This window comes from Megalobrama amblycephala, linkage group LG9, assembly GCF_018812025.1.
Source record: "Megalobrama amblycephala isolate DHTTF-2021 linkage group LG9, ASM1881202v1, whole genome shotgun sequence".
NCBI classification, from domain to species: Eukaryota; Metazoa; Chordata; class Actinopteri; order Cypriniformes; family Xenocyprididae; genus Megalobrama; species Megalobrama amblycephala.
Window position 1 is genome coordinate 31907842 of NC_063052.1, and position 10822 is coordinate 31918663.

Genomic DNA, 10822 nt, shown 5'->3' on the forward strand with positions numbered 1-10822 from the left:
TTTCACACTTAATTCTCCATCTTAATTCTTCATTATTTTGCAGTTAACATGTGTCTTTTCTTTTCCACCTGTTTTTGTATGACCCCGCTGACCCAATGAGCATTTTGCTGTCCCTTGGTCATGCTTTAACTTTGCAATTTCCAGTATTGCATTAATATTGCGTCCTTCTCATGAGTATTTAATAAATTTAGACTTTTCAGTCTGAGTTAAATCTCTTTTTTGGCTTATATTGCCTGTAAAAGAAACCTGCCTAATAATTCTGCACACCTGAATATAAGGCAGTTTTTCATTTCCAGCCTTCATGAGCAATTATATATCACTTATAAATGATTAAAAACAATATTAATAGTAGTTATTAAGATTGATGTAGATTGGAATTGGTAAAATGTGCTTGGAAAAAAAATATGATCAGAAAATCAACTTGCCTAATAATTCTGCACAGTGTAAATATATATGTGAGTGTAGCCTATACATACTAAATACAGCTTTAAAGTTAAAGGATTAGTCCACTTTTAAATACACTTTTCCTGATAAATTTACTCACCCCCATGTCATCCAAGATGTTCATGTCTTTCTTTCGTCAGTCGAAAAGAAATGAAGGTTTTTGAGGAAAACATTCCAGGATTTTTGATTGACAGATTGAAGGTCAAAATTACAGTTTCAGTGCAGCTTCAAGGGCTTTAAACGATACCAGATGAGTAATAAGAGTCTTATCTAGCGAAACGATGGGTCATTTTCGAAAAAAATACAACCGCTTATGCTTTATAAACAAAATATCGCCTTGAACGTACTTTCCGCTTCCGCATTCTTCATAACGCTTACGCTGAATGTCCTACGTCTTCCCTATTCTACTTACGGAACGAACGCGGCGCCAGTTTCGTTTTTTTCCGTAACTTGAATAGGGAAGGCGTAGAACATTCAGCGTAAGCGTTATGAAGAATGCGGAAGCGGAAAGTACGTTCAAGGCGATATTTTGTTTATAAAGCATAAACGGTTGTATTTTTTTCGAAAATGACCGATCGATTCGCTAGATAAGACCCTTATTAATCATCTGGTATCGTTTAAAGCCCTTGAAGCTGCACTGAAACTGTAATTTTTACCTTCAACCTGTTGGTAGCCTTTGAAATCCACTGTAAGGAGAATAATCCTGGAATGTTTTCCTCAAAAACCTTCATTTCTTTTCGACTGACGAAAGAAAGACATTGAACATCTTGGATGACATGGGGGTGAGTAAATTTATCAGGAAAAGTGTATTTAAAAGTGGACTAATCCTTTAATATATCTCTATGTATTTGTTCAAATCATAGACAGGCACGACTGCGAAAGTAAGAAATGCAATGTCATATTACCTTCTTGCTATAATAGTATTTATATTTATACTGACAGCTAAGTTTTTTATTACATAAAACCTGAACTACACGTCAAATGTGTCCCATAGTTACTAAAAGCTCCTCATTGCACCCTATACATACAACTGAGATCATATTTTAAATATAGAATTCTTTATTCAGCCCTTGATTCCCAACAAGACAAACACGGTGACAGAAGTCATTTGTCATTTTTAGAATGTTGAGTTAAAGTGAAGACAGTGAAAGTATCTTTAAACATTCATACCACAGAAATTCTATTCTTATAGACAGATATATATCTACACAGGGTTAGTCGAGATCAGAATCAAAACTTGTGTTAATAACAGGCCACATTACAATAAACAACTGACAATCGTGTGTGCGTACATAGAAATGTTTGCACTTCACTTTGTTTCTGGAGTGATTTCAGGTTTAGCTGTTATTAAATGTCCTGAAATTAATGCTTATGAAACTCTTGAATAAGACAGCACATCTTCATAACTGCATGTTTATATTCTCATCGCCCATTTAAAACCTCCCATACAGTATTTAATGATAACATATCATATACCAGCCATTATGTTGGTAACAACCTGTATCTAGTTAACAAAGCCTATCCAAGTCTGATTCAATATTTGAATCCAAAGCTCTCTTAAAGTCTCTTAAAATCATGAACCCATACTTCTGAAAATATAAAATCCCACAAAAAAGACATTTATATTCATACATATTTTTGATTTTTAGCTTTTAGAAGATTACATCCTTGTGTATACTGAATACATATATCATGAACTGTCAGAAGGCATCCAGTGTTGAGTTCTAATGGGATGCAGCGCGTACTGAAGCTGGTGTGCAAATCCAACACCCTCATTTCGATCCAAATCAGTTTAAATCACCATTCAAAGCAATTAGCACCACGGCAGAAAACATTAACTCGCCATCATTTAGCACGGTGAATGCCAAGAAGCAACATATCTGCCAGTCCCAAAGAATTTGATTGTTATAACAACATGTCTGAAAGCATTTGGTTTATTACAGAGGCTTAATATGAGAGGAAGCATTGATTGATTCCTGGACTCAGCGGTTTCTGGCTCGGTGGCAGCCGCAGTGGAAGTCTGCGTTGGGGTCGAACAGCAGCGAGTCTCGGTTGTGGTTGTGCGGCAGGCAGTCGAGGTGATACCAGGCGTCGCAGTCGTCACACTGGATCCACTGCACGGTGTCCTGCTGCGGGAGACGACAATGCGCCGCTGCGCAAGGTTCCACACCCTGCGCGACCCCCACTTCAACGTCATCATCGTCTTCAGAGGATGATGAAGAAGATGATGAGGAAGAGGAGGAGCTGGAGGAAGATGATGATGAGGGAGATGGCAGGGATGGCCGTGGCAGCGGGTGTTTTCTAGGCCTTCCACGTCGTCGCCTGCAGAAAAATTGTACATTAATTAATGAAATCAATTCATAAAATATACTACTGATAAATCAATTCATAAAATATACTACTGATTAGAAATTTAAATCTCTTTATTTTCATAAAATATTTTTGTATATTTTTTAAAAATATACTTGTTTTTATACATTTTTATATTTATTTTAGAATAAAAATTGTATTCATTTCCATACATTTTCCAGGCTTGGAAATTACAAATTTCCTGATATTTTACATTAATAAATGCAATTATAAGAAAAATTTACCGACTATTAGAAATATTGACTTTGTTTTTTTGTTTTTTTTTAAATTATGCTCAGATTAAAAAGTTCCAAAAAGGCAACACAAAGAAATTAACATATATATATATAATTAATATATAATATAAATAACTATTTTCATAAAATATTTTTGTATTTGTTTTTAAATAAAGATAATATACTTTTAATATATTTATTTTAGAATAAAGATTTTATTACATTTCATAAATATTCCAGGCTCGGAAATGACAAATTCCCTGATATTTTACATTAATATATGCAATTATTAGAAAAATATACTATTTGAAATATTATTGACTTGAATATACGGCAGAGGGTGAGTAATTATGCTCAGATTAAGAAGTTCCATATATATATATATATATATATATATATATATATATATATATATATATATATATATTTTTTTTTTTTTTTTTTTTCATTTCTATATATTTTTCAGGCCTTGAATACTATATTCATTAGAAAAATATTCTCACTTAGTTAAAGTTGAATTATTTCCATAAATTTTCTAGGCTTGGAAATTGCAAATTGATTCCTGATATTTGATACATTTTATATTTATATGCAATTAATTAGATGCTATTAGGAATATTAATTAATTTTATATTAAAAACACACACACACACACACACACACATACATATATATATACACACATTATATATACATATACATATATACATATACATATATATATATATATATATATATATATATATATATATATATATATATATATACACACACACACACACACTTTTTTATTTATTTATTAATTATAGCATTAATTATAGCATTTTTACTGGCCTCAGAATCACAAATTCCTTTTTTTTTTTCATGGATTTTTTTTTCTTTGGGATCGTGAGACTCCTGTATGTGACGATCCTGTATTACTCACCCAGTTGAGGCCTGAAAGCGAGAAATCACCCCTCTCGCCTTCTCTGTCTTGTTCATCCTCGCTGACGGGGAGGTCAGATTGTAATTCTCACTTCCCATCCCCAGGGAAGAGTATATTGGAGAGCTGTTTGCTCTTGGTCTCCTTCCAGGACCAGACAAGCAGGGCTTCTGCTGGCGGAGGGGAGTCAAACTGATGCTGTTGCCTGTGGTGTGACTCATGTTCACAACATGATTGAACTGCCTGTTCGGTGTCACATTAAAAACGCTGCCGGTGTGTTTCGACACATCAAACTGTGATCGGCAATTCTGCTCCAGTTTGGGTAGAGGGGGTTGAAACACCTCTGACTCTGATTTGTAAAGCCGTCGTCTTTTCTTTGCTTGTACTCTCCTCCCGTCCTCCATGTCTCTGCGCCCCGCGGGATCATCTGAACTGTCGTCCTCCAGCAGAACCGTGTGGGCTGACTTGCGTCGGCTCTTTGAGGATGGCGGAACGGACTTAGATGAAATCTCACCAATAGCCTGGAAGGGAGGCGGGGTGGTGGGCGGGGCCAACGCGTTGAATACTGGAGTATTCAAAGAGGTTGTTTTTTCGCTTTTCTTAAAAGTCCAGCAGCTGCCGTTCATCTTGCTCAGGCTGCCGATGGAGTTGAGGATGACCGTGGCTCTGTTGATGGACAGCTTTGAAATGTCCACGGCGGGGTCTGTTTTACGGTCTGAGCACGTTCTGATCCGGTTCTTAATGTCAGAGGAGAAGGAACCTGCTTTGGGCACAGTGATGGCATCAAAGTCCAGTGGGCGAACACGTACTTTCTGGAAGAGGAAGTAGAATTCTGGGCTAGCCCGTCCTGATTGGCCACCGATGGTGAGTGTGTCACCATCAAAGATTTCCTTTAACACCCCTTGTTGGAGGCGTATGTCATTTACCCATGTTCCTGTGGAACAGAGAGAAACTTTTAGAAGACATTTCATATTTTACATCGGAGCTCGTAATAAAATGATCTACACTTGTCCCAGAATGCAACTGTGTAGGTCATGTTCACATAAAAATACCATTAGGCTATACAATTAAAGCAGAATATTTTGAAACAAACACAACATTTCAGCAAGTTTATATAAAATAGTGCATCTGTAATATTATATGTTGAAATCATCATTAAAATGGTTGTATATTGTATTACATAAATGGATATATAGATACAACTACTAATATATATATATATATATAGGCTTGATGAGTATGAGACTTCTTTCAAAAACATGAAAAATTTGTGCGCGTGTGTCATATATATATTTGTGTCACATATACTATGTGTGTGTGTTTGCATAAATATATGTTTATATGGTTTATATGTTTAAATGATAAGAGTAAGACCCACCATAGCTGCTGCGGTCTTTCACTTGAACTTTCCAGCCCTCTTCTCCAGACGCATCAGTTTCTCTTTCCACATGGAGCTCGGCATGGATACGGGACACTATCATTGACTCCAGAGTGACATCGCAGAGCTCTGTGGCCCGTCCCAGCCGGAACACACACTGGCTCAGCGCGGGGCGGAAAGTGTACAGGTCACGCGCAGAGTCTGAGGACTCATTTCCATGGGCATTACTATTGTTTGTATTACACAATCCAATCCTCAACAGCTGGAAACACGGCTGGACTCCTGACGACATTTTGACATCCCACAAATAAATGTGGCAAAAATCTGCAACACCACCGACAACAGCCGGGCCTCTCACATAACACTGGGCTAAACGTCCTCCATTGAAGACTCAACGCTCAGAAAGACTCTTTTGAGTATGACCCTTACAGATAAAATATTACGCCCAGGAAATAACATCTGACACACTAGACATTATTAAAATATCTGGAGGACACACTAAAAAGTTGCAGCACTGATATTTCTGTGCAGCGCCGGGCCAGATGCCGTCACTTACTGGTCTTCATTCTGGAAAACAGAACAATACAGCACTTTAGTGATATTACTAATATTAAATTCTTTATTGCATGCCATTTTATTCATTGCAAATACTTTTTAGCCTTTTGTGAACATTTGTCATTTAAATTAAAGTTCTGATAAAAATTAACATGAAACTTTAGCGCATATATATATATATATATATATATATATATATATATATATATATATATATACACACACACACACACATATACATATATATATATACACATATACATACATATACACACACATAGCATGCATAGCAGTATATTTATACATTTACATATATTCTTATATATAGTATATGTCAATAATTATATTATACATCACAATATTTAAAGATGTATTGCTCTTTATACAGAGTAATAAAGCATGTAAGAAATACTATTTTCATTATAATATATTTAAAGAAATATACAAAAGGTTTCTAGGCAACGTGGACCATGCTATTACTCCAACAATACACACATTTCTATAAAATGGCAATTTATATCTTGACCAAATGTCAAAGTTAGTTGCACTATCACCGTCTGGTTCTCTGATTTACACCATGCGTCACACCATCTCTGATTCACACCATGTAGCCTATAGGTTTCCTTACGAAACTATAAATCACACACAAAAAGTTTTTCACAAACGTGGCAAAGCAGTACTTTAAAACGTGCAACGTATTTAAAAAGAGCAGACATTTGTTTGTTAAACATATTTCGCTAGAGCACCGTCGCAAAACCAAATGTTAGTGGTCGTGAAGGCAGAGCAGTGGATGGCTCGCGCATAAAACACATTCACACAAAGCGAGTTGAAAATAGCTGTTTTATAAATACAACCATCCAATTTCGTCGAACATTACGATAATAAAACACTTACAAAAGCATGACATACCCAAATTATGAAGGTATATGTTTTGTAAAACGCTACATATGTCTTTTATTTGGGCTCCGTGGTTAACCTTATAGCCTCCTCTCCCCAGGAAGTGCTTTGAAATTTGGCGCGCCAGGACCAGGACGCATTTCCTTGCGCGAAAATCAACGCCACTTCCGTCGGTGTTGTTAAGGAGACCGTCAATGGAAAATAACAATGCAGACAGTTTTTAGCATTAGCTAGATGAGATTTGATATCGTTGTTAACATAATAATTGCGATTGTTTTACGTTATAACCGACAAATTAAACATTAAATTATAAAGATATATATTTTTTATCATTATTAAAATTATATTTGTATTTAAAAAAAAATGAATAATATTAATAGAAATACTTTAAAGATACAAATTTTATTTCTATTATGTAGGTTAAAGACTATTTATATCTATTCCCCTAGTTGGAAAGCATGCCTCTGCTAATGCTAAAGGATTCATATACAGGTTATAGAGTTCATTGAATTTCTAAATAGTAGTGATTATGCATCATAGAAAAAACAAACAGACAACAACATCAACTATGAGATTTTTAAAGTTCTTTTATTTTCATCTTTCATTCACGAGGAAAAAACAAAGTTGAACTAAAGTTGTGCTTGAAGTCAAACTATGAAGCCACATGTATAATACTAAATTAACAAAGCAGCCAAAAAATACGATCCTCTGCACCATACTTTGTACATGACTGTGAAGAAGTATTGTTAATATTCATGGTTTTATGGAAATCAGTTATTTGCCTGTTATCTGGCTTAAAGCAAATACATTTGTGAGTTTCAATGCTCATCGGAAAGAGGAAAAATGCTATAATGTTCACAATCAACTTTTCCAAGACAGCTGCAGATGAATAAAGCACTTTGAGAAACCTGTCTCCTGAGAACTCTTGCATGTAAGCTGACAAAAGATCAATTTAACAATGAAATCAGCATAAATCGATGAAGAAAGCACTCACTCCTGAGCTCGTTTGATAATGTGATGCCAGCATCTGTGTAAACCACTGATCAAATGTTTGGACTAACCTGAGCAGACTTACAGGATGGACTTATATTGCTACGGTTCCTTTACCAGTGAAAATAATGGATATGTCTTTTTACCAGGCACTTTTCAGTGCAATAAGTGCATATTCTTCTGTAGAATTTGATTTATCCAGCTCAAACCACTCAGGGTAAAGTTCACTTCACCAAACACAAATGCAAATTTCAACATATTTAAAAGCAATGATTTTTATAAATCTGACTCACGCTGAACTGAATGCATTTGTTCAAGTATTATCAAGTTTAAACTGTTTATGCACCTGGCTTATTCTTGATCATCTGATAAATGATTTCCGTCCTAGTAACAGAACAATGATTACCATTTCTTTTGATTGACCAGCTAACCAGTTTTGATTTTATTGTGCTCAGTTATGCCTGAGGATTGGAAATGTGTGCACCACTCAAAAGCTGTTTTCTCTTTATGATTGTATTGCATAATCCTAAATTTGACATCCATTTTTTTTGCTAACATTGAAAATATATTCATATCATCAGCTAAAATAACATTGACATTAAGAATACTTCTCATCAGAGGCAAAGTAATGCAATGAAATCTCATTTCTAGCAGGCAACCTTTAGTTTAACATGCTTCTGTGATGCTTTTAATTGTGTATATAGTAGATCTATGACATCAGCGCATATATAGAGAGAGTATAATTAATAGCAATAATAATATAGACTCAGTGAAATATATCTTGAGTTCTGCATTATCAAAATCATTCTTAAGTGCAAAGATAAAAAGCAGTCAAACATATTGTTTCTGATTCAGTAAAGCATGACAGTGCTAAAGGTTTCTTGTTTTTTGTCATTCATTTCTTTAGATGTGTCTTATTTTTTAAGGAAATGCATGAAAATCCAGCAAACATTGGATAGAAAGAGTATTGATCATTGACATGCAATATATCTATGTACAGAAGTGTGTATGTTCACACTGTTGCCACCCTGTGTGTGTGTGTGTGTGTGTGTTCAATCTCATTCATGAAACATGAGCAGAACAAATTTGTGTAAATCAATAATAAATACATTCTTACATCTAATGTTCCAATGAATCGGGTATGAACAATAATCCAAAAATTGTTTTATGGACAATTTATAAATAAATCTGCTCTGCTCATGTTTGATAAATGCTTTCACATTGATATTGCTTCATAAGGCCCAATAACTGCACATTCACTCATGTGTCATAAGAACAAACTGTTACAATACAACTTCTGGAGTGAAGCAATGGGAGTTTAAAAGAAGGTTTGCTATTCAAAAATCTAGGGCTTGATCATGAAATATATGTAATAAGTATCAATGCAGTATAGAAAACTTTTTTTTATCTTTTATACAATGCTTTAAAATTACAATCCACACCTGTTCTGAATGCAGTTACTAAAGGGATCAACCAAAGCAAAAGCAAAAATAAAAATTAAATCCATTTAATTCATAATTTGACCATGTTTCATTATTTTTTGCAAACCACTGTATTTACATTAGCTGAAATTTAATTCACATCTTCACGTCACATCTTAATTGTGCTTTTTTGACACCCTGTCTTTTTTTTGCCAGTTTCCCTCTGTCATTGAGACATCAAAACATGAGGTAGCAATTTTACCAGCAGTTTAAGCCACGCCCCATGATGTAAGACTCCACCCACCAGCTACAGCTCATTTTAATACTGCATTATAATCTTCCTCACACATTCATTTACATGAATAAACACGTTTATCCAGTAGAAACGAGTAGCATTAACCTAAAAATCAAGTGTTGTGATAAGATGATATGAAAATAAAAGAGAATTAGAACACGTACTACGGTGGCCCAGTAGTGCACAACACAACGAAATTAAAAAAGCAAACATAAGTTCACAACACAACGAAATCGAGCCACAACGCAAGGGAATAAAGCCACAACACAATGGAATCAAGCCACAACACAACGGAATCAAGCCACAACACAACGGAATAAAGCCACAACACAACGGAAATGCTCCCAACCACTAGGGGGCTCTCAGAGCTCGGTAAAGTTAGTTTTCCTTGCCAATGTTCTATAGAGTCGGCAGTAATATCAATACCACAATTAGTTTTAACAGTATGTAAACATTGTATATCGACATGAAATATTAATTAAAAATCACCTACGTGCAAAATAGCTTCATATTTATACCTGTGAATGATTTGACGCGCTACCACTGTGCATGGTGAAGGGAACGTTCTGCCAATTCCACCAAGTGGTTAAAACGTATAATTTGTAATCATTAAAATTACTTATAACATTTAAAAACAGACATATTCAAATTCCAAAGCTTGTCAGTCTTACCAACAGGAACTAACAAGCTTTGGAATTTGAACAAGTCTGTTTTTAAATGTTAAACAAAGTCATTTTAATGAATACAAATTATACGTTTTAACCACTTGGTGGAATTGGTGGATGTTCCCTTCATCATGCGCTGTATCGCATCAAATCATTCACAAGTATAAATATGAAGCTATTGTGCACGTAGTTGATTTTTAATTAATATTTCATGTCGATATACAATGTTTACATACTTAAAACTAATCATGGTGTTGACATCTTTGTAAGACTGTCGACTTTATAGAACAGTGGCAAGGAATACTAATATTACCGAGCTCTGAGAGCCCCCTAGTGGTCGGGAGCATTTCCGTTGTGTTGTGGCTTTATTTCGTTGTGTTGTGGCTTGTTTCCGTTGTGTTGTGGCTCGATTTCGTTGTGTTGTGGCTTTATTTTGTTGTGTTGTGGCTTTATTTCATTGTGTTGTGGCTTTATTCCGTTGTATTGTGGCTTTATTTCATTGTGTTGTGGCTCGATTTTGTTGTGTTGTGGCTTTATTTCGTTGTGTTGTGGCTTTATTTCGTTGTCTTGTGGCTTTATTCCATTGTATTGTGGCTTTATTTCATTGTGTTGTGGCTCGATTTTGTTGTGTTGTGGCTTTATTTCGTTGTGTTGTGGCTTTATTTTGTTG

At 35.0% G+C, this 10822-nt stretch overlaps 1 protein-coding gene across 3 annotated transcripts; it reads right to left on the reverse strand.

Moving 5' to 3' along the window:
• Positions 1 to 1485: 1485 nt before the first annotated feature.
• tcf19l (transcription factor 19 (SC1), like) lies at positions 1486 to 6945 on the reverse strand. Of its 3 annotated transcripts, XM_048202849.1 has the most exons (5): positions 6794 to 6891; positions 6439 to 6516; positions 5330 to 5896; positions 3955 to 4885; positions 1486 to 2766 (listed from the first exon to the last, which is right to left on the reverse strand). In XM_048202849.1, exons 3-5 carry the CDS (start codon positions 5619 to 5621, stop codon positions 2427 to 2429), a joined length of 1563 nt encoding a protein of 520 aa, XP_048058806.1. In that variant the 5' UTR covers positions 5622 to 5896; positions 6439 to 6516; positions 6794 to 6891; the 3' UTR covers positions 1486 to 2426. The 3 variants fall into 3 exon arrangements, with proteins under 3 accessions (XP_048058806.1, XP_048058805.1, XP_048058807.1); XM_048202848.1 differs by lacking the exon at positions 6439 to 6516 and having other exon boundaries at positions 6794 to 6945; XM_048202850.1 differs by lacking the exon at positions 6439 to 6516 and having other exon boundaries at positions 6779 to 6915.
• Between the last annotated feature and the right edge of the window lie 3877 nt (positions 6946 to 10822).